Source organism: Ciona intestinalis, unplaced genomic scaffold, assembly GCF_000224145.3.
Source record: "Ciona intestinalis unplaced genomic scaffold, KH HT001205.1, whole genome shotgun sequence".
NCBI classification, from domain to species: Eukaryota; Metazoa; Chordata; class Ascidiacea; order Phlebobranchia; family Cionidae; genus Ciona; species Ciona intestinalis.
The window spans coordinates 1-21744 of record NW_004191526.1 but is presented as its reverse complement, the minus strand read 5'-3'; the positions used below and the strand labels follow the sequence as shown (position 1 = coordinate 21744).

The following is a 21744-nucleotide window of genomic DNA, read 5'->3' as shown; positions in this document are numbered from 1 at the left end:
TGATGCCACGGATGGTATTGAAAGTAACTGTTAACTGTTAAAGGTGGGAACCACAGAAATAAAAAAGAATAGAACGCGCATCTCTAATGTCGGCAAAGGAGAGAGGTGATATACTCTCTCTCTTTCGCAGGTCGTTCCCGTTTACTATTGTAGTCAATGGAATCGAGTGCGTTTTATGTAGTTTTTCTTCGTTTTATTGACTTGATTTAAACTCATATAATAAAACAACTATGTTCTAATATATATATATTTCTAACAAATCGTTTATTGGAAGGTTTTTATTTTTTTTTTTAATATTTAAATTTCGTAAACAAGTGGTAAACTGTAAGCGAACCTACCAAATAACTAAATTAGCCTAATAAACTTGGATAGTTGATGTAGTTTTTAATATAAACACCTAGAACCTCTTAAAACTACTATGCGTCTATCTTTTACAATGGAGACCAAGCGAAATGGGGACGGAGTTGGCGGTCACGTGAATAAAAAAAAGAATGTATCACGGTTTTGGGCAGTTACGCGTTCTACTCTTTTTTAGTTCTGTGGTGGGAACTGGATATGTACTTTATACTCTGCCCCACAACGTAATTTTTGTCGAGATGCTTGAGTGGTTAAAAAGAGAAAAACAATATTAGCATACACAAGAGATCAAAAATCTAATGAGTAAGCACGTTAAAAACTAATTAGCCTAAAGGCGAGTTCACACTACGGGCGATAAAAGCGCTGCAGATGGGAGAGAGCGATTGTCGGCCGACTGTCGGCAGACAAAAGGATTCACACACAAGCGTAAAATCGCCTGGTATCCTGTTCTGTTTGGCGGGAAGCTGGAAATTACATTTAATCGTTTTAACGTAAATATGCGATAAAAACAGAGATAAACAGCCAGGAAGGAATATAATTTAGTTTAGCAGGCATTGGCTTTAAAAAATATTAGCGCAGATGCCGAATTTGTCACGTAATTGGCTAATGTTATATCTGCCATACAGTTTGGTTTTATTTAATCATTTTTCTACAAAGTAATTGTGTATTAAACACGCCTGTGTAATATTGAACTGTTTTAATCATTTTTGTTGAAGTTGGTCTTAACAATAGTCGCAAAACACCTTAACAAACGCTATTTTCAATAATATTACGCTAAATTTAGAAAATAGTATTCTTGCAACAAAATATATTGATTTTTACATTTATATTTACTCGAAAATTATCTCCACGGTTTAATTTACAGCGAAACAGTTCACGCGAAAATTGTTACTTTTCGCGCCAAAGCCGTTCATCGCTAGCGATCATCGGGAGAGTAGAAACTGTTTCTAATCGATTTTCTGTCGCTCGTATCGCTAGCGATGGAGGAAGTGACGTCAGAAAATCGCCAGACTCTCTCGAATCGCCAGCCATCGGCGCTAGTGTGAACCCGCCTTAATATAGTAAGGTGAGAGAAGATGGGACATGTTTGACACATAATATTTAAATAGCCTGATCATGTTTTAAATAATTAACAATGGTCTGTGGAAGTCGTGAGGATACAGTTTTTTTAAATTCATTGAACGTTATTTTGTTCACTACCAAATGAAAAGAGAAAACTAAAGTAAAGGAGTCCCAACTTTACTCACCCTACTATATTAATAAACCTTTTTACTAAAACAGTCGGCTGGGCTCGTTCTAAAACAAATCAAAAGTAACCAACAAAACAGGTTCTAGTCGCCATTGGTGACTGTGGAGCAGGCAGAATGCATTCATACATGTAATATAATTTATAACTAATGAAACTCATGGTGTATAGTAGGGTGGGGGAAGATGGGACACCTTTAGCACATAATATCCAAATATCCTGATCGTGTTTTAAACAATTAACAATGATCTATAAGAGTCGTGAGGATATAATTTTATAAAACTTTGAATGTTTCTTGTTTACTATTAAATGGGATGAGAAAATAGAGTCAAAAGGTGTCCCATCTTTCTCCACCCTACTGTATGTCGTATGAGGATTGAGTATTTGGTAAAGAATATGTGAAAATACGTTTTGTACAACTCCTGTACCATGTGTTGACCTATAAACTTACACTGGTTGACATTGTCTTTGCTTAAAACGTTTGTTTTTATGAATTTGGACAAATCGTAAACACGCAGTAATTAGGTAATGTTAGAAGTTAATATTAATCATATAAAATTTAAATAAACATAGAGTTTTAATTACGAAAATAAGGTATAGGAGTAGTCCTTTTTATAAGTCCCCACTTTAAAGATAAAAGTTTGATTTAGGCGTCAATGGTTGTGTAGATTCCTTTTTGAGCACGGTAGTGGTTGTTCTTGTTGTTGTTTTTTCGTGACTTTTTTCCGCATTTATCTCAACTCTAGCATTAATTCTTTAATCTCTTGATTGAAATCAAATCATAAAAATAAATTTATAAATTTTAAACTAAATTTTCAGATTTAAAACCGCGCATAAGTCCCAACTTTAAAGATAAAAGTTTGATTTAGGCGTCATTGGTTGTGTGGATTCTTTATTGAGCACGGTAGTGGTTGTTCTTGTTGTTGTTGTTTTGATTTTTTCCGCATTTATCTCAACTCTAGCATTTATTCTTTAATCTCTTGATTGAAATCAAATCATAAAAATAAATTTATAAATCTTAAACTAAATTTTCAGATTTAAAACCGCGCATATAATTAGCAATTAATTAGCATTTTTTAGGGCCGAGTTTTCTCAAACGCGACTTTCCCTACAAACTCCAAATAACATAAAAAACAAGAATTTCATTTTTGCTTCGCTGGCAATTCTGTAGCCAAATATTGCACTGTTTATGCTTTCGTTAGGTGTGATTGGAAAATCGTTTACAACATAGTTTGGACGTTTAATTGTCTTCGTTAGTTGGTACACCTGCTTTCATACAAACAAATTCAGTTAATGCTTACAGTGGGCAATTTTGCCAAGAACAGTTTACATCGTAAAATGAGGTTGGTACGTACTACTCAGCACTGTAGAAATTGAATATTAAAATACGGATCATTCAATGGCCGTTATTGGCTATGTTTATAGCAGTAAGCATTAATTTATTACGAGTTCGTAAACAAAGCCACTTTAATGGAACGATATATACCAATGTTTACATATTTTTACTTGGTAGCAGCCCTAGGGAAGGTAAAATGTTAGACAGCCTACACAAATTAATGTTGTTACTTTAGTTGTTAACGTAGTTTTCGCGAAAACTGACATGTACCAATATTTGTTTTTGCCTTGTACACTGTACGTCATATTGTGTTCTGTATATAATCTATTATGCAGAGCAAACTCAAGAAAAGCATGAGTTGAGGATGTGGTTTTCTATCCATAGCAACAAGAAATCGAACATGTGTTAGTTATTTCTCAAACAATAGTTAACTCTAGTAGTATAATACGCAATAATATTTACGTAGGCGTTCATTTAGGGGTTCCGAGGGTGACCTTTTACCCCAATTTTTAAAACAGAAGTGATATAATGTGTTTTGGCAACCTCAGTTTTACAGGTTACTACAGCTTTTAACCTGCTGTTAAGTGTCTATAGAAAGAATCAGGCCCAAACAATCCTCTATTCATACCATTCAATAGAGTTTATTTGTGTTGTAAGCTATAATTGTAAATGCACTTTAATCACGTCATGCCAGATTTTGTTAAAATGTGAATCACGATGCCAATCCTAAATCACCGTTTTGTTTTGTGCAATGGTAGAGTTCTTGGCTATTACCATTTAATAAGGGGGTTGTACCTGTTAATTTATTCAATACATTGTTATCATACAATAACAGCATGTTTTACTTTTTGTTACATACAAATGAGTTTCATAGTGAAATATTTAATGTAAATAATTGTTTACATCTATGAGCTGAACCAGGTCACTTGCATAAACATATAATGTGACTTTGTAAACCCAGCTTTGAAAATAGAGAATTACTTGTCACCTCAATATTGTTAATTTGACACCTATGCTAACTTATATAATCCCTTCTTTTGGTATAGGATCCAAAACACTAATCTATGTGTGCATTTAAGTAATAAAAGTGTAATAAGCTAATATACCCAAACTTTTGTGGTTTCTTTGTCAAACTTGTGTTTTTTCATTACAAATTCATTGCATTGCACTGGTTTGGTTTTAATAAGAAAATATGTTTAGTAATATTTTTTTCCGGGAACTTTTTTCAGTCGGTATGTATTTATTAGAGCTCGTTTTGTATTTGTTCTGACCTACTGTGCATGCGGAATAGCGCCCGGTACAAATATATCAATCGGAACGAATATATGCGAACACCACAGGTCTCTAAGAAATATAAAAAAAGCAAACATCTTTTCTGTTAGTACTTACAAGGCAATTTGGAGCTGCATATCCAGTCATATTCTATTATAAATATACTTTTCAATGGTTCTGTAGATTCGTAGGTGGAAGCATATATTACAAGAGATCATATACTACAGAAGATCAAGATCTAATGAGTAAGCACGTATTAAACTAATTAACATAAACATTATTTCTTTCTTTTTTATCAACAAGCGTGTTTTAACAAGTGTTGTTTTACCGTTACTACCCGTCTTTTCGCTTTTTGTCAACTCTCTTGTTCTTCGTTATCGTGACCGAAGAGACGAAATAAATTTCATTCATTCATATTATTAAATAACCCTTCAATACAACGGTCGACTGAGCTCAATCAAAAACAACTCAAAAGTAACCAACAAAGCGTGTTTCAGTCGTCATTGGTGACTGTTAAGCACTAGTTGGAATGCATTTATACACGTATTATAACTAGTTAACATTGTGGTCGCTTAAAACGTTTGTTTTCGAGAATTTGGACAAACTGTAATCACGATGAGTTGAGTATTTGCACTCATTCATTCAGGTAATATTAGAAGTTATATTATTAATCATAGAATGTTGAATTAAAAATAATGTTTCGATTACAATAAATTTTGATAGGGTATAAGAGTAGTGCTTTTAATGCGTCCACACTTAAATGTTGTTAGTTTAACTCAGGCGTGAAACGTTGTGTGAATTCCTTATCTCACTAACACACATCATCCCAATGTCCCCCCAAAAAGTTTAAGGTACATTTAAGAATTAGCGATTTTAAACAAACAGAAAAGCAATCGTTAATTACCTTGCTAATTAGGCGATCGTATGCAGTACGGTTTATAAAACTATGCTTTGTTCAAAATATATTTTAATAGCAGAATCATTTAGTTAAAGTACAAGGTATACTTAGAGTTTGGCACTTTTTAGTCAAACAGTAACTAAAAAAGCAACAACAACAACTGTTTGACGATAAGGGATCTGTATGACAACTATACCGTGGTCAATTATGTAAACAAAGCTGTTTGCTGCTGGTATTAATCGCCAACACAGTGTGGCAGAGGGTAGATATTAACACATGTACTCTCAGGCACAATTCTTTTTTGTTTGTTTAACCATAGAAATTATGTAAACGTATTATGTATGATTTAAACAAAGTGATTTAACTCTCAGACACGTTCTGTTGTGTATTCTATCACCAAACATATTCTCTTGTATATATATGTCTGAGAGTTAAATATATTTATTCAATAGAATATACCTATAAATAATCACCCACAAGTAACATACAAGGTAACTCGTAAGCTGGCACGAGGTGTATGAAACACCCGTGTTATAACGACTGTCGTTTTCCGGCCACGCGAGGATAAAGTAAGTTACATTCATTCATTCATTCATTGATTCATTCATTCATTCATTCATTCATTCATTCATTCATTCATTCATTCATTCATTCATTCATTCATTCATTCATTCATTCATTCATTGATTCATTCATTCATTCATTCATTCATTATCATTCATTCATTCATTCATTCATTCATTCATTCATTCATTCATTCATTCATTCATTCATTCATTCATTCATTCATTCATTCATTCATTCATTCATATTTACGTCGTTCATTAGTCATTTCATTAACTTCTCCCGTCCTGTTGTTCCTTTTCCTAGAGTCGGCGTCACAGCGCGGATATGTCTCGCTACGATTCCCACGAACCCAATAACTTACTCACACGGCCCTAATTTATCGTGTCTCCTCTCCCCCCTATAAATTGTGACGGTTTTCCCTTTCGCTCCTTCTAAACTTACCGAAGAAATAGCTCTCGGGCGTAAGTATTATTCGGACCAGTTTTCGTTCCGAAATAGTCATAACCTCTAGTTCACAATGGTTACTCTAAATGACAAGATAACGTTCGCCGACGTATCGTACACACAGAAATAAAAAAGAGTAGAACGCGCAACTGCCCAAAACCGTGATATATTTTTTTTTCTATTCACGTGACCGCCAACTCCGTCCCCATTTCGCTTGGTCTCCATTGTAAAAGATAGGCGCACAGTGATTTTAGAAGGTTTTAGCTGTTTATTTTAAAAACTACACTAACTATTCCAGTTTATTAAACCAGTTTAGTCTTTGGTAGGTTAATGCTTATACCTTAGCGCTTGTTTAGGAAAACTAATTATTTTATAAATTTAATTAAAAACGTTCAAACAAACGGTTTGATAGACATATATATATGTTTGGAAATATTTATTTTTCCCTATAAACTTAAATTAAGTCAAAAAAAAACAAAGAAAAACTACATAAAACGGCCTGGCTTCCATTGTCTACTATAGTAAACGGGAACGAGTCGTGAAAAAGAGAGAGAGTGTATCATGCTCTCTCCTTTACCGACATAGAGATGCGCGTTCTAATCTTTTTTATTTCTGTGATCGTACACCGTTGTTGTTGACTGTTGTGCAGTGTCGTGTATTAAATAATTTCCAAAATTGAAATACTATATATGAAATACAATGAAATATATAAAACATATATTAGATATTTATGATATACAATAATAGCCCATTGTTTCGACATATTTTAAATAAAGATTTACAATAGAAATAATGTAACCAAGTAAAATGCATTAGGCTAGCTTGGAATTTGTCGTTGAAAGGTTAAGGACTTCAAAGTTTATACAGAGTTGTTTAATTCGATGATTTTGTTGTGTAGGCAGAAGTTATATCACTAAGGATCTTTATAAAGGCGTGCATATTGCAAGGGTAAATTAGACCCTTGCACGTTTGGTAAGCCAGCTTGTAGTTTGTTGGGTTATAACATAATTAAAAAATTAGACTTCGTTGAAATCAAAAAACTTTGTAATGTTGAAAATGAAGACCAATTTCTCAATCACTTAGCATTGGGTTGTTGAACATCTATGCCTTGGATCGTTAAGGTAATTTCGAAGCTTCTCGTTAAAGCCTCTTTAAACAATATCATTGGCCTGCTGGGCCTGGTTAGCCTACCTTCTCAAAACACTAAACGATAGTTAAATTAAAAACCGCACATAATAAGCGCAAAACGGGACATATAACTTGCTGGCATCGTGTAAAAACGATTCTTTAAATAAAACTTAAAGAATAACAGTTCGCCCTCTTTATTAACCTAGTCTAGTGGCTAAATTTCAATAAGTCATCACACTTTATGGTTGATTTATTCGCAACATTGTACCAGAAAGTAAATCAGCGATTTTGGTAGAAACACACCACTTCGGTTGAGAGCAAAAAACATTCGATTTCATATTTAAAACTTAGCACGCTATGGCCTACAAACCTTATATGCGAAACCATAAATCCTTGCCAATAATTTATGCTAATATACGCGAACGCGAAATGTTACTATTTGTTTTGCACACACCCCCGCTGTTGTCAATTATATTTATGTGCTGCAGTTATTTCTTTTTTTTCACATTCCTTTATAGTTCGTCTTGCGTCGTGTAGTAGAAACATTAACATATATAACCGTTTTTTGGATCATAGTAAATTAGTAAATAATATATGATATACTGGAGTGAAATAAGTTGAGTTACGTGTTGTTGTAAAAAGAAAAATAAAAGCACGACTTTTTACCTATGATTGATTCGAAACACTTTTGATAATTGATTTCAACTGAAAATTCATTCGTTACCCTTACAAATTCGTCAAACCTTGCTAGCACAAGGTGTATCGCGGACTACTAGAGATCTAGTTGGCCATAGGTGTATGAACACCCTAACCTGTGTTATTACGATTGTCGTGTTCCCGCCACGCATGGATAAACTAAGTTACATTACCACATTCATACAGAGTTATTTGACAGTACTATTACGACTTTATAAAACCGGTGTCAAAGCCGATTACTGTCGTTGTTTAGTAAATATTAAAAAAATATGTTAAATATAATTTTTTTTGAACAGGTAAAAATTGCGAAATAATAATGTGCTAATTTTAAATGCTTGCTAAATCATAATAAAGCCAATAAAATGTTGTAGTTTGCTATTGTGAACGATTAAACTAGATTTATAGATTTATAAAAAAAATCGTACAGTTTGGTTTAGTCGCATTAAACTAGTTTTAGCTTTATGAAAAAAGAGATATATAAACATGAGAATGATGGGCAGGGGTTCAATTCGACTTTAGTTTAAGATAAAAACAAGAAAATCATCGTTTTAAAGTTATATATAGAAAGTAAACATGGCAAAGAAACTAGCACAGTCGGTTAATTTCGGTAGGTCAACTGCAAGTTGCAGAATACTGTTAATATAAAAATATTTTAATTTGGTGTCTTTTTTGCATCTTTCCTCACATTGTAGTTTTGTGGGTTTTTATTGCCAAACTTTGAAAAGTATACCTGTCGTACAAATTGCTAAACTCCTTGACTGTTTTTATATTTTTCTTTGAATTGTTGTTAATTCATAAAAGAATAATGGTACTAATTAGTGGTATCACCCAAAAACTGTCGTGTATTTTAAATTTGGAAATATTTGGCAATATGTGCTTAATTAAGTGTCCGAACTTTTCCACTATTTTTGACGAACCCCTGAGGTACAAATTATTGAATTAAAAACAAACCTTTTAAAGTTCAGCAATAAAAATCTATACAACTATAAAGTGGGGAAAACCGAAGACGTGACAAAAAATAAACAATTTTTATATTAATATACGGTTCTACAACATGTAGTCTCAAAATCACCATCCTGTGCTATTTTTGTTTAAATAAAGTATTATGGGTATAAATCAGGGGTTCCAAAACTTATTTCATCGCGGGCCAATATGTGAAATCATGATCATGTGACGGGCCGTCGAACAAGGTTTTTCTCGCTATATTTGCGACACGACTCGTATTGGCAAAAATGCGGTTATACGACTTTTAGGTCAGGAAGTTCGACGCATATATGCTGGTAATAAACAATGTTCTAGAATAGTATAACCATCGTACTTGCGGAGTAAAAGTTTCACAGTTTTATTTTGTTGAATCATGGCCGTATAACCCCTATACCAGAGTAACAATCATGGAAGGTTGGGTGATGCTGTGACATTCGTAATACGTCTATTTGTAAATGTAGGCAATCGGTAATTTTAAACCCTTGGCCTTGAGGGCCATTTATTTTGCTTCTGCGGGCCGTGGTTTGAGAACCCCTGGTATAAATTATGAAATTAAAAGTTAACCTTCAAAGTTAAAACTACAATGTGAGCGAAGATAGGACTCTAAATTAAAATACATTAACCTACCGAAACTAACCGGCTGTGCCAGTTTCTTTGCCACGTAAACTTTATATATATTTATATATCATTTTTGAAACTATACTTTTTAGAAATTTTAGCCTTTATTTAAGACATATTAACTCCTTTCAATTTTTTATTTAAATACAATACTTGATTGATGATTCCAATTGACAAACTACAAAATCTTGGCAGTTTTAATATGGTTCAGCAAGCATTTATAAAGTCAACATTTAATTATTATGCATTTTTTCGGCCTTTGAAAAATGTTTCATTGTTTAACACCGAATTTTAATACCTTAATCACCTTTGCCGCGCACTTTGCTTGACCGTGATTATGGAATAATAAAAAAGTAACTCAGTAACTGTAACATTTTTTGTTTATCATTAAATGGGTACCCGTAAAAGTAAATTAAAAAAATCTCGTTTTACCCCACCCTGTACTGTATACGTGCATATATTGTCTGTAGACTGTGGGAATGTGAATCCGCACAAAGATTAACTATACGGCATCAAACTATAACGGGATAAGCGGGCAGCGGGCGCAATTAAACAACATCTCTAATGGAACACTGTTTATTTAGTTTAACAATATTAACTTATATACCACTGCACATTCACCGCGTGTGGATACGTAATTACATCTTATCTTTAACATACATGTGTTATGAATCGTCCATGTAATTTATATTGTGCGTCCAATCCCTGTTGCCGTTTGTCGCAGCACAAAAAAAGTGACCGAACTAAAGGTGGCTGTACACAGAATGCATATTACGTTAACGTGCGTAAATCGCATCCGAAAACGAACCGACAGATTATGATACGTAAACGAAAAAAGGTGGCTGTACACAGAACCTTTGCATAGAATAAAAAAATCAATTGCGTCGGATAGCCTTGCGTTAACAGACACAAGTTTCGGACGTTAAGCATTCTGTGTATTACGATTTTATTCATTGGTGTTAGCGGGGGCAAACTTTGCTTTAAGAAGCCCTGCCGCGCACATTAATTAATCCAATATATTTTACATATTATGCTCTATACACGTCTTTCCTTATCCGTTGATATAAACTTTACATCCACCACAGAATGAACAGAATACAGATGGCCGTGTGTCAATTTTTATATTGTTTAGTCAGTGTGAGTGTAGTCAATTCTCTCTCGCTTTGAATTATTTACAAAGGTTTACTACTTTTTACGCGCAACGTATAACAGAGAAACAGTTAATGTACAGAAGCGGGCATACAGCTTAAAGCTTACTACCAAGAAGCCAAAGCTGTTAAGTTGTTGTCGCTTCCATTGTTGAGCAGAACAAGACGGTTGACGCACCATGACTGTATGATTGGATGTAACATAGGATTGTTTTACTTTATTGTATTACAAAGGATAGGTTCCGATCTGAGAATATACAACGAAATATATATTGTAAATCGTAGGTAATCGAGCAGTGATTTGCAGAAACTGTCTAATTCTAGGCGAATTGTATACTGAAGCCACAGCCGATTGCCCACCCACAATTTCCTTACAGGAAGTAAGCGCTAACGGTACCTCAAATACTTTACTGTAAACATTATAGCAGATACTAGAGACCGTTTGTCTAACATGGTTACAGAATGACAACAAAGCAAATATAGTTTGATAAGGTGATTCAAACTGTCGTCTTTGCAAATCAGACAATTTCAAATAAGGTATAAACGCTTGGCACTGTTTACAGTTAAGGTGGATAAACCAACGTCGTCTATACTAACTTTGGGATAAACAATGCAGTTCGTCTAGTTCGGTTTATTCAGCATATAAAAAGCATATTTTTGACTTGAACGAGTGGCGCTGTATAGGCTCACCAAATACGCCTCAGTGCAAATAGAAAGAAAAAGAAATATGCTCAAAGAGAGTACGTCACACCCTGCACCGTACAACATTTCTTCAAACCTAGCCGTGCGCGACTTATCATCAGGCGTTTGTCAGATAGAAGTAGGCCAGGGACCTAAATGAACAGAAGTGTTATTACTTTATCCTTGTTACATATTTCAGGTTATTATATTTCATTATATATTATCACGTCGTAGTGTTAAGATTAGGTAACACGATGCCTAACTCGAAGTTGTTGGTTTTTATTGGAGTGGGACTTACATTTGTAGTTTTCGTCATTCATCATTACTCAAATGTGATATCGCAACAACTAAACATGGTGAAAGGTATTTTCCAAAACATAGTTTTGTTTTAGTGTATGTGTTGCTGATGTTTACCGACAAAACGGTTATATGGGTACGATGGAAAGGCCCAGCTCCGAACCATCGCCTGTGCCCTATAAACTATGAGCTTTTGTTTTCTCCATTGAAAGCAAATGTACCGAAACGGCAGGTTCTTTAATGTATTGTTCTTTTCTTTGAAAAAAAAACGGTCGTATTGGGACAATAATGTGCGTATTTCATTGATTAGTTTTGTTTCTTATAGTTCGTTAATATTATTTTACAAACTTTTTTATTAATATTATAGTCAAGTGGGGTAACAAAAAAACGAAAATATAAACTTTTGATTTTCTCTCAAAGTAGTAAAAAACATTTTTAGTCTGGACGAACAGTATTAATCATACCTTGATGCCCTAAAAAGATTGTAGAATTTCTATGATTACTTAATATTTTGTTCGAAATTTTCTGCTGTTTTTATTTCCCTTGCTTTAGGGTAAAAAACATTAGCAGGTCAATAAAAACACAATGGTTTCAAAGGCAACATAACTTAATCAAAAAAAAAAATAACGCAAGTACAGGGGAGTAATACAAATAATAGTCATACATGTTATACATTATCATAATGTCATTACTTAGTCTATATTTATCAGAAACATCAAACTTTCTTCACTTTTCCACAAAAGCAAAATATACCCAACACACTTTTAACAGCCTTTTTCTAAAGCTTTTTTTTATTTTTTTTATAAATTACCATTTTTACCTTACTACTTCCTTTTAAACATAAGTTTACCCATAAATAACATTTATTAAACTAAAACCAAAGTCAATAAGTTGCATAAAACCTATATAAACCCCAGAAATAACCAGAGCATTACACTTGGTTTAACTAAATCGTAAAGGCTTTTGAAAATCTATAAGACATCTTGATTTTATCTAAACTAAATTCAGCAACATAAATATAAATATGACTCGTAACTGAAAAATCTTAACCCTTAAAACATAAACTACATCATCATAAGTGTGGACAAAGCTGTAAAATATTTTTTTTGGTACTTGATTACCTTTAAAATCAAATAAATCAATAAATAAATTAAAACAATATACACTCATAATTTAAAAATTAATCTTATCAAAAAGTTAATATTGGTTGAGGTAAAATCAACAAAAAGAAAAAAAAAAGGAATTTGGGGGTAAAAAAAACAAGAGAAAAAAAGGTACTTAAATATGTAGCAAATACCTGCATTAATAATAGATTTATCACGATAGCCTTCTCACCAAAAAAAGTTTAGCAAACCCCAAATAAAGTTTTTTTAACAATTTTTTGTTCGATTTAGTAATTTGTGTTTTACCGAAAAACTAACTACCACCTAGAATGACAGTTATAAAATTAAGCCAATAAATGTATTTTTTACCCACAAAAGCCGTTTGCAAAAGTATATATTTTTTAGCGGGCTAGAGGGGTTGTCCTTTCTTACCCATAGTACCCCATTGTTTTTTATTACCTCACTTTACTATATACTTTCAAAATTAATTTTTGTATGGTGTTACAGAGATCGCGGAAACCGTGGAACATGAAGAAAAAATTGTTGTTGGTAATTATAACGATCGTTATACAAGTTGTGCTTTATTTAAGCTTGCATTCTGGTTCTAACTTATAGGCCTACTGTTTGTAATATACGGGCTGTTGATAAAGTTTATTATAACTTCACAATTGAATAAGTCAATTCCCAATATACACTATATAGTACGATAAGATGTTTAGCACATAATAACCTACACGTTTGACGTGTTTAAACAACTAACAGCGGTCTATAGAAGGCGACTCGCGCCGATACGGTTTTAGGGTTCTTGGAATGTTCTTTGTTTACTACCGAATGGAACGATAAAATAGACTGAACGAGTTTCCGACCTTCTCGATCCCGATTATGCCTTTACCACGCTTGTTTTGTTTTAATTGCTAAATCGTTTTTTTTGTTTAAACTAAAGATTGCGTGCTTTTAAAATTATTTTTTATGTGTTTAATGAACAGGCACACCTTGTATGATAAGAGTTAGGATTGTACTGAATGCAGAAATACACACACATTAGTTATGCACTTATGCGAAACCTAAACATCCTGTCGTATACTTTTTCGCAGTCAACCATTAAGTAGCATCATCCGTAAATCCGCGTTCGCCTAATGACTAATCCAAGGAACGCCTTAGAATGCTGACAGGAACACCTCAAACCACTATATATCCAAATTTATTTTTTCTTAAACGTCATTGTTTTTTTGCTTTGAAAACCAGTGTTAACTGTGTGCTGTATTACTGCATATATTCGTTTACCCGTGGTGGTGTTAAACTAATTTCTGTAGACCCTACTATTTGGGTCATAAACACCTTCAACCTCTCTTGTTGCAGGTCTTTGTGTCACAAACAGTGCATGAATTATTAGAAAATGTAACATACAGTAGGATGGGGGAAGATGGGACACTTTTTACTCTATTTTCTCGTCACATTTAGTAGTAAACAAAGAACATTCAAAGAGATATAAAACTAATTTCTTATGACTCTCATATAGACCGTTGTTAATTGTTTAAAACACGATCAGGATATCTGGATGTTATGTGGTAAAGGTGTCCCATTTTCCCCCACCCTACTATACTATATTTCAAAAAAACGTAATGTGGGATATGATGGGATTGGAATACCGTAAGCACATGAAATCCATACTGATAAAAAAATATGGTATTCCTAATTCAAGCCAAACTATACCCCCTCTATTTTTTCTCACATCTTAGTTTTACATTATACATAATAGCGGCCATTGAAAAAATGTTGTAATCGTTCAGCAGCAAGTTTTAATACTTAACAACAGTAACCGATTTAGCCCTAAGTTGGAGCGTGAGAATACTGTCGAATAATACTAACGTTTGTTTTCATGTATCATCACAAAGGGGTGCACGTAAAATCAGGAAAAATGAGCCCAGTTCGCTCCGCGTTCCTACTTATACCCCACCCTACCATAATCTCATATTTCAGAATGCTTAAAAATCAACAGATCTTCTATAAGTTTGTTTACCGGACGTTATGTTTTTTTTTCAGCGCAACTCCAGCACATTCCGGTCATCGAACAACGTATGTTTAAGCGTTTTATATTTCTTTATAATCAACCATTTTATTTTGAAGGAATTTCATGTTCGTACAAAATAACACAATCAAAAAATCAACTTTTATACGCATTTTTAAAGTTAATTTTTAACTGTAGTTTTGTGTTTTTTTGTGCAATTTAGCTTTTAGAATAATCCTCGGTATTACATCAAGGTAACATTTGTTTTAAGCGGAAGAAAGCAAAGGGCTTGGAACCCCCGGCGAAGCTACCCCTCAACAAGAATTTGAACGATTATGGAACTACATTTATAAAATGCAGGTTAATTGAATGATTTTCTCAACAAAAAAAACGAATATTTTAGTATAACGATTTAATACAGTCACTGTTAACTAAGGATGTCCCGAGCCAAGCCCGAGCTTAAAACCCAGTGCCCGAGCGTCTTCTTTTTTGACGCTTAGCACTCAGTTGAACATTATGCTGAGCACTGACCCTTGTTGTGCTGTTGCTACAATAAAAAAATATTAAGTAAAGCAACTTAAGTCTAAACGATTACGAAACTGGTCAGCGCATATGCTTGCTCTTTAATTATTATTATTATTTGTAATTTTTTTTATCTTGAAAGTAACGAATCACAACTGCAGAGAATGTAGCGTCGACGAATTACAGCCCATATCAAATTATAAGAGCGTCTAATGTTTCCGCATCTGATTTTTAATAAAAAAAAAAAAAAAATAAGTTTTTATATTGAAATACCAAAAAACTGCCTAAACAATTATAAATATTTTTAACATTTTTTTTTTTGAATTCCACGTTTTGCAACACTGGGAATTACGAAGCGATCGTTCTTTTTAACCGCAAACCGCGTGTTCTGTATAATTTTTTTGAATAGCGATGCTTTTTGACCAAAGCGGGGCGTGTTCTCGTTAGGGATGGGCTGAGGTTCAAACCACTCGTTAGGGATCCGCGGGAATCCGATTATTTACGATTCAACATTCTCGCATCCAAATATTCGATCACGTCATTTAACTAATTTACTGTAGTAAAACAAATAAAATTGTATAACCGCTAAAAGGAGACGCACCGCTATATTGTCCACATGCCATCAAAGGTTTACCCGATTTTTACACCATTATAGGATCCACCATCACAGGTTGACAGAATGAGAGATTAAAACGTTGTATTGACGACTGGATGTCTTGTCATTTATTAATACGGCCGAATTTAATTCATATTTTATTTTATGGTATTGTACCTGTAGCCAGGCATGTAAAATGTATAAATCGCGTTGGTTTCTCTAAATTTAATATCCATGGAATCGCACATTGTATAAAGCTAAGCTTCTGCGAGTGCGACCATAAAGAATAACCGAGCAAGAAAGCTAATGACGTAACAAAGATGAAATTGGCATGAGAACATGTTTGGTTTTAGTTGGAAGGCGTTGCTGTTAATCAAAATCGCACAAAACGCGTGGTTTCCGATCAAACGAACACATGGTTCACGATCATAGAGGCCGCACAAGACTACGAGTTTCTTTAATCAGTGTTACAAACACAGGCCACTCAGTAGTTCGCAGGTGCTGCGATTCCTTACTATACTAGAGTCAATTCCCAACGTACGGAAATTGTGTGAACTGAGTTACGCCCTAATGTGAAACCCGCGTACTTCTTGGTTGTAAAATTAAATATTGTTTATATTCAGATGTTCTCGAAATTACTGTTCAAGCGCATTTAGTAGCATATATATATGCGTATGGCAATTAGCGGGCAGTATAAAGTATTCGGATACGGTCAAATATATAAAAGTAGTCCAACTGCCGTCTTTGTGTGGCCAAAATAGAGCAAAAGCGGTGACTTTGGCAATGGGTTTTAACGAACTTGTTAGGTTTTGTTTGTATTTTCCTTTTGTGGGAGGGTGTTAAACAGCTTTTATTTACCTTACCAAATACTTTTACATACATATAAATACAAAGGAATAATTGAAATGCTTTTAAAAAAGTTCAAGCATTCTTCTTTTTGCCCCACTGCTACAGTCACCTATACGCTATATTGTTGTATCAAAATTGGTATTGTTCGAACATGAATTGATAAATATGTGTCAATGTGTCCTACCCATTTATATAAACTTAAAAATAACAGAACATTGATAATAACAATCAATAAAGTTTACATTTTTGTTTCAAATTGGAATTGCTACAATATTTTTTTGCACAAGCCCCTTGTTACAAATTATTTCCAAGTGCAAGTGACTGAATTTCGGATATATTTTCCAAATATTATATTGTTGTTATATCCGTATAATATTTTTGAATTATTTTTAAGATATAGACCATTGAATTAAAGCCAAACCTTTCAAAGTTTGCCAATAAAAACTCCCATAAAAATGAAAACCCACAACGCTACAATGACAAGACAAAAAAAATAAATTACTTTTATATAAATGGTATTTTTTGTTATAGTAGGGTGGGGGAAGATTTTTTCGTTTTTTTAGATCAGACTCTTTTTTAATTTTAATTTTACAGACCCCTATTTAATGATAATCAGGAAAAAAGCTGATTACTGTTTTTAAATATTAAAAAAATAAGTAAAATAGAAACAGTATATTTTGAACAGGTAAAAAAAGCGAAATAGTAAGGTGCTATTTTTAATGCTTGCTAAATCATAGTAAAGCCAATGAATTTTTTTAGTTCGCGTGTGCGAACGATTAAACTAGTTTCATAGCTTCATAAAACAACCTTGAATAGTTTGTACAGTTTGATTTTGTCTCATAAAACTAGTTTTAGTTTTGTAAAAAAACACTGAGATATAGGCATAATGAAAATAGGCAGGGGTCAATATGACTTTAATTTGAGATAAAAACAACAAAAAATATCGGTTTAACGTTATATGTATAAAGTTTACATGGCAATGAAACTAGCACAACCTGTTAAACTCGGTAGGTTAACTACAAGTTGCAGAATACCGCTAATGTAAATATATTTTAATTATGAGTTCAATCTTCCCCCACATTGTAGTTTTGTATGTTTTCATTGCCAAACTTTAAAAGATTTGCTTTTAATTTAGTAATTTATGCCTCAGGGGGTTTTCAACTAAAAGATACTGATGTAATAAAAAGATAATATTTTGAAAATATATTCGAAATTTGGTCATTTGCACTTGGTGATAATTTATAAGAAGTGGCTTGTGCCAAAAACAGAGTAGTAATACCCAATTTGTAGCAAAAATAAAAACTTTATCAATAGTTATTATCAATTTTCTGTTATTACAAGTTCCTATACATTTGTAGGGTGCAATATTTATCTATTGGAGTTCGAACATTACCCATTGTCGTTCAAACAATACCAATTGTTATGCACTAATATAAGGTATAGGTAACATGTTAAAACCAAAGGTTAAAACCATGGCGCCCTCTATAACTATAGAGAGCGGCATGGTTAAAACCTATAGCAGTAGGGCAAGAAAAAGAATGTTTAAGACTAATTTTCAAAGCGTACAGTATTATTTCGTGTTATTTACGAATATTCCTATTTATAAATACACTTAATAATCAAAGTTAACAATGATTTTAAACTGTCCCATCTTATCCTGTGTGTTTTCAGATTTGTAAAATTTCACTTGTTGTGCGGATCGCTAAGTAACTCCTCGTGTGTTTTATTATTTTTTATTAAATTGGTGTCAATTATTAAAGGAATGATAGTACTAATTCGTGGTATTACCCAAAATTTTTGATTTTGGAAATATTTGGCAATATGTGCTTAAGTGTCCCATCTTCCCACATTGTACTATACCTCTGCCGATTTGCCCATGTTTATATTCTATTTTTTTTACAAACTTAAAACTAGTTTTACAAGACAAAATCAAACTGAATACGAAATACTTCAGCATACTTTATTAAACTACGATACTGTATTGATAATGCTAACATTATTCTATCTTACCCCATAGTTATGTATGTATTTCAAACGAAATTTTTTTTCAGGCAACGCAAGTTTTTTTACATTATAGTACAAATGCACGAATAGCGAATACCTCGGTGGACGTGCCATAGACCGTGATGGAGCTTACGACTTATGCAAAGAACCAAAGTTCTGGGAGCGGGCAAACGATCCCAACTACAAATGCCTTATGTATTCCTTTGGTGTCGGAAATGATTTTACTTTTGATGACGAGGTTGCAAAGCGCGGATGTGAAGTTCATTCCTTTGATCCAAGTAACTAGTTATAAAGTTTCTTATTAACATGTACAAAATATTACATTTTTCCTTTTTTTTTTCTGCATGACAACCAATTTGTTGGTGGCTAGTTTGTTTTAGCATCTGGCATTATCTTTAAATTGCTTTATTTATAACATTTTACGCTCTCGTGTGCAAAAACTAATAGTCGCACCTGGGTTTGGCGCTTGGCACTTTTGTAATCGAACTTCTAAGCTTTAAAAAAGTAATGCTCTATCGCGAGCTTGACATTGGCTTGGCATATCCTACATGCGATGGTTTTCCTAACACATCCTAACAGTCGATATTTTATTTTAGGAATTAATAACAGCCTGTTTTACTACGTTTTCCATGTTTTACTAAGTCGGCTGCCAATTTATTGGGGCGGGAAATGTTGTTATCATTGTAGGTGCAGCTATTGGTATTTCTATTTTTTTAATAAAATTTGTTTTAAAAAAATTTTTTGTTTTAATAATCTTTAAAGGTCTCAAAAAATGCGACTTTCCTTTCTCTCCCCCTGCTGGCGATGCGCTAGTAGTATTCTTCCCTACTTGCCACATGTGTTTGTTCGTATTAACTCATTTGCGTGTAATCTTATTTTAGCAATGGACCTTTCGGATGGTCACGTGAGAGATTCAGGTGTCGTATTTCACAAACTGGGAATTTCAAGTGAAAATATTGACAAAGATGCTAATGGCTGGAAAATGAGGAACTTTAGTAAGTGTGTTTAGTGTTTGTACCATTGTGTGGTCGTTGTACATAAGGCAAGATTTTAACAGTTGTTGTGAACGCTTCTTTAATTGATAATTTGTTTCAATTTATTACCTAAAATCCGCCATTAACAATGTGTAAAGAAATAGTCGAATATCTTGAATTATTCCCATTATTTACAGAAACGCTGATTAAAGAGCTTGGACACAACGGAAGATATATGGATTATTTAAAAATTGATACAGACGCTCCACAAGGAGGATTTGAAGACACCGTAATAGCTGTGTATTATAGTGGGGTCACGCAAAATCATGAAGCGTTCCATATTTAAAAAAAAAAAAAAAAAGATGGGACACCTTTTGCACATAATATCCAGATATCTTGATCGTGTTTTAAGACAATAAGCAACGGTCTATGGGAGTCGTGAGAATGCGGTTTTATAATTCTTTAAATGTTTTTTGTTTACTACCAAATAGAACGAGAAAATAGAGTGAAAAGGTGTCCCATCTTCCCCCACCCTACTGTATTCAACTGATTTCGTTTAAAATAGGTTTTATTGGAAATGCCTTCATTTTTGTATATATATTAAGTATCTTACGTTAGAGTGCTGTGGCAGAAGATGGGATACGTTGGCACAAAATGTCTCATTATTTCTAACGGTGTTTTAAACAATACCAACGATCTTTTATATTCGTGAGGCTATGGTTAAATGCATAATTATTATTTGAACGTTCTTTGTTTACTACCTTATGGATTAGGAAAATAATATTAATTCAGTTCCCCCTATTTTCCAAATCTAATATATACTTTTTTGTAACATAGTTGATGCAAGAACTACTGGACACTGGTTTGTACAAGTGCGTTCGACAGTACGCCCAGGAAATCCATCTGTTGGGTCCCATTTCAAATCCTGACAAATTGAAGCGATGCAGAAATATTTACCGACAACTGACGACATTGAATGAGCATGGTTGGCGATTGTACAATAACACAGACAACGTAAGAGCAACGAGAATCGTCCAAAAAAACCCAAATTTTCAACAGATTCAGAATAAAGCGGGCATGGTTAATAAAGGTGGAGCAATTTTATGGGAAACTGCATTTGTTAACTTTAAAGTAGAAAGTCCGTGCAAAGTTGAATGATATTCATGAATATTTCGTTTACATATCTAAAACGGCGTGTTTTTAGACGTAATTTATACAACATAACGAACTTAAAAGCATAAAAATACTCAAATAACGAGGTTATAAAATATTAGAAACATTTACCCGTATATACAATAGAATAATGCAACCACATTTATTGTTTATGATGTGTCTGGATATTGCTTATATCTTGTTTTTTTAAAGTAGCTTTTTAATAAATGTAGTAGTATAGCTTTCAAACAACAAGAACCAATTCTTTCAAACATTGTTTTCGGTGGGCGGTATATACAATACGTTTTTAGGTGGTAAGTATGACCAACAAAATTGGTTTTTGCGACAGTGTTATATTACGTTTCTTTCTACTGGTTTAAACGGTACAACCTTTTCAGTTGGCGCCCTACTAAACGTTGTTTCCCCGACTCTAAACACAAGATCCTCTGTTCCAAATAACGCCACTCTGGCTGCTGCACCATAAACATTATCCTCTTTTCGCACTCGGTTTTCTCGCCATGTTGTAAAGTCCATACCATCGGGAATTGTTAATGAAAGTGATCGAGATGGATGCAAATGTAAAAAATAGTTATCGCTTATGTCAAAACGACTGAGAGTGGTGGCTAGGTGGCCACCGTCCTGATTAGAGAATGGGTTCGGACGATTCATCGAAACTTCTTCAATATGAGCTTCCAACTAAATAAGAGATGTTTAGTATTTTGAAGACTAAGACGTTTCTCAGGCTACAGTTATTGAAAATCAGAATTTTTTTTCCAGCGCCACATGTTAAGATGGAAAACTTGTTTACTAAATTCTCTTATACATAAGGATATATTTAGTGGGATAAGATAAGATGGGGTTCTAG

At 33.4% G+C, this 21744-nt stretch overlaps 1 protein-coding gene across 1 annotated transcript; it reads left to right on the top strand.

The window, feature by feature from the left end:
- Positions 1-11554: 11554 nt before the first annotated feature.
- Positions 11555-21151, top strand: LOC100185431 (methyltransferase-like protein 24). Its single transcript, XM_002131120.5, has 8 exons — positions 11555-11738; positions 13283-13324; positions 14819-14851; positions 15055-15143; positions 18827-19031; positions 19635-19748; positions 19925-20016; positions 20565-21151. The coding sequence occupies exons 1-8, from the start codon at positions 11630-11632 to the stop codon at positions 20883-20885; spliced, it is 1005 nt and encodes a 334-aa protein (XP_002131156.1). The 5' UTR covers positions 11555-11629; the 3' UTR covers positions 20886-21151.
- Positions 21152-21744: the final 593 nt, after the last annotated feature.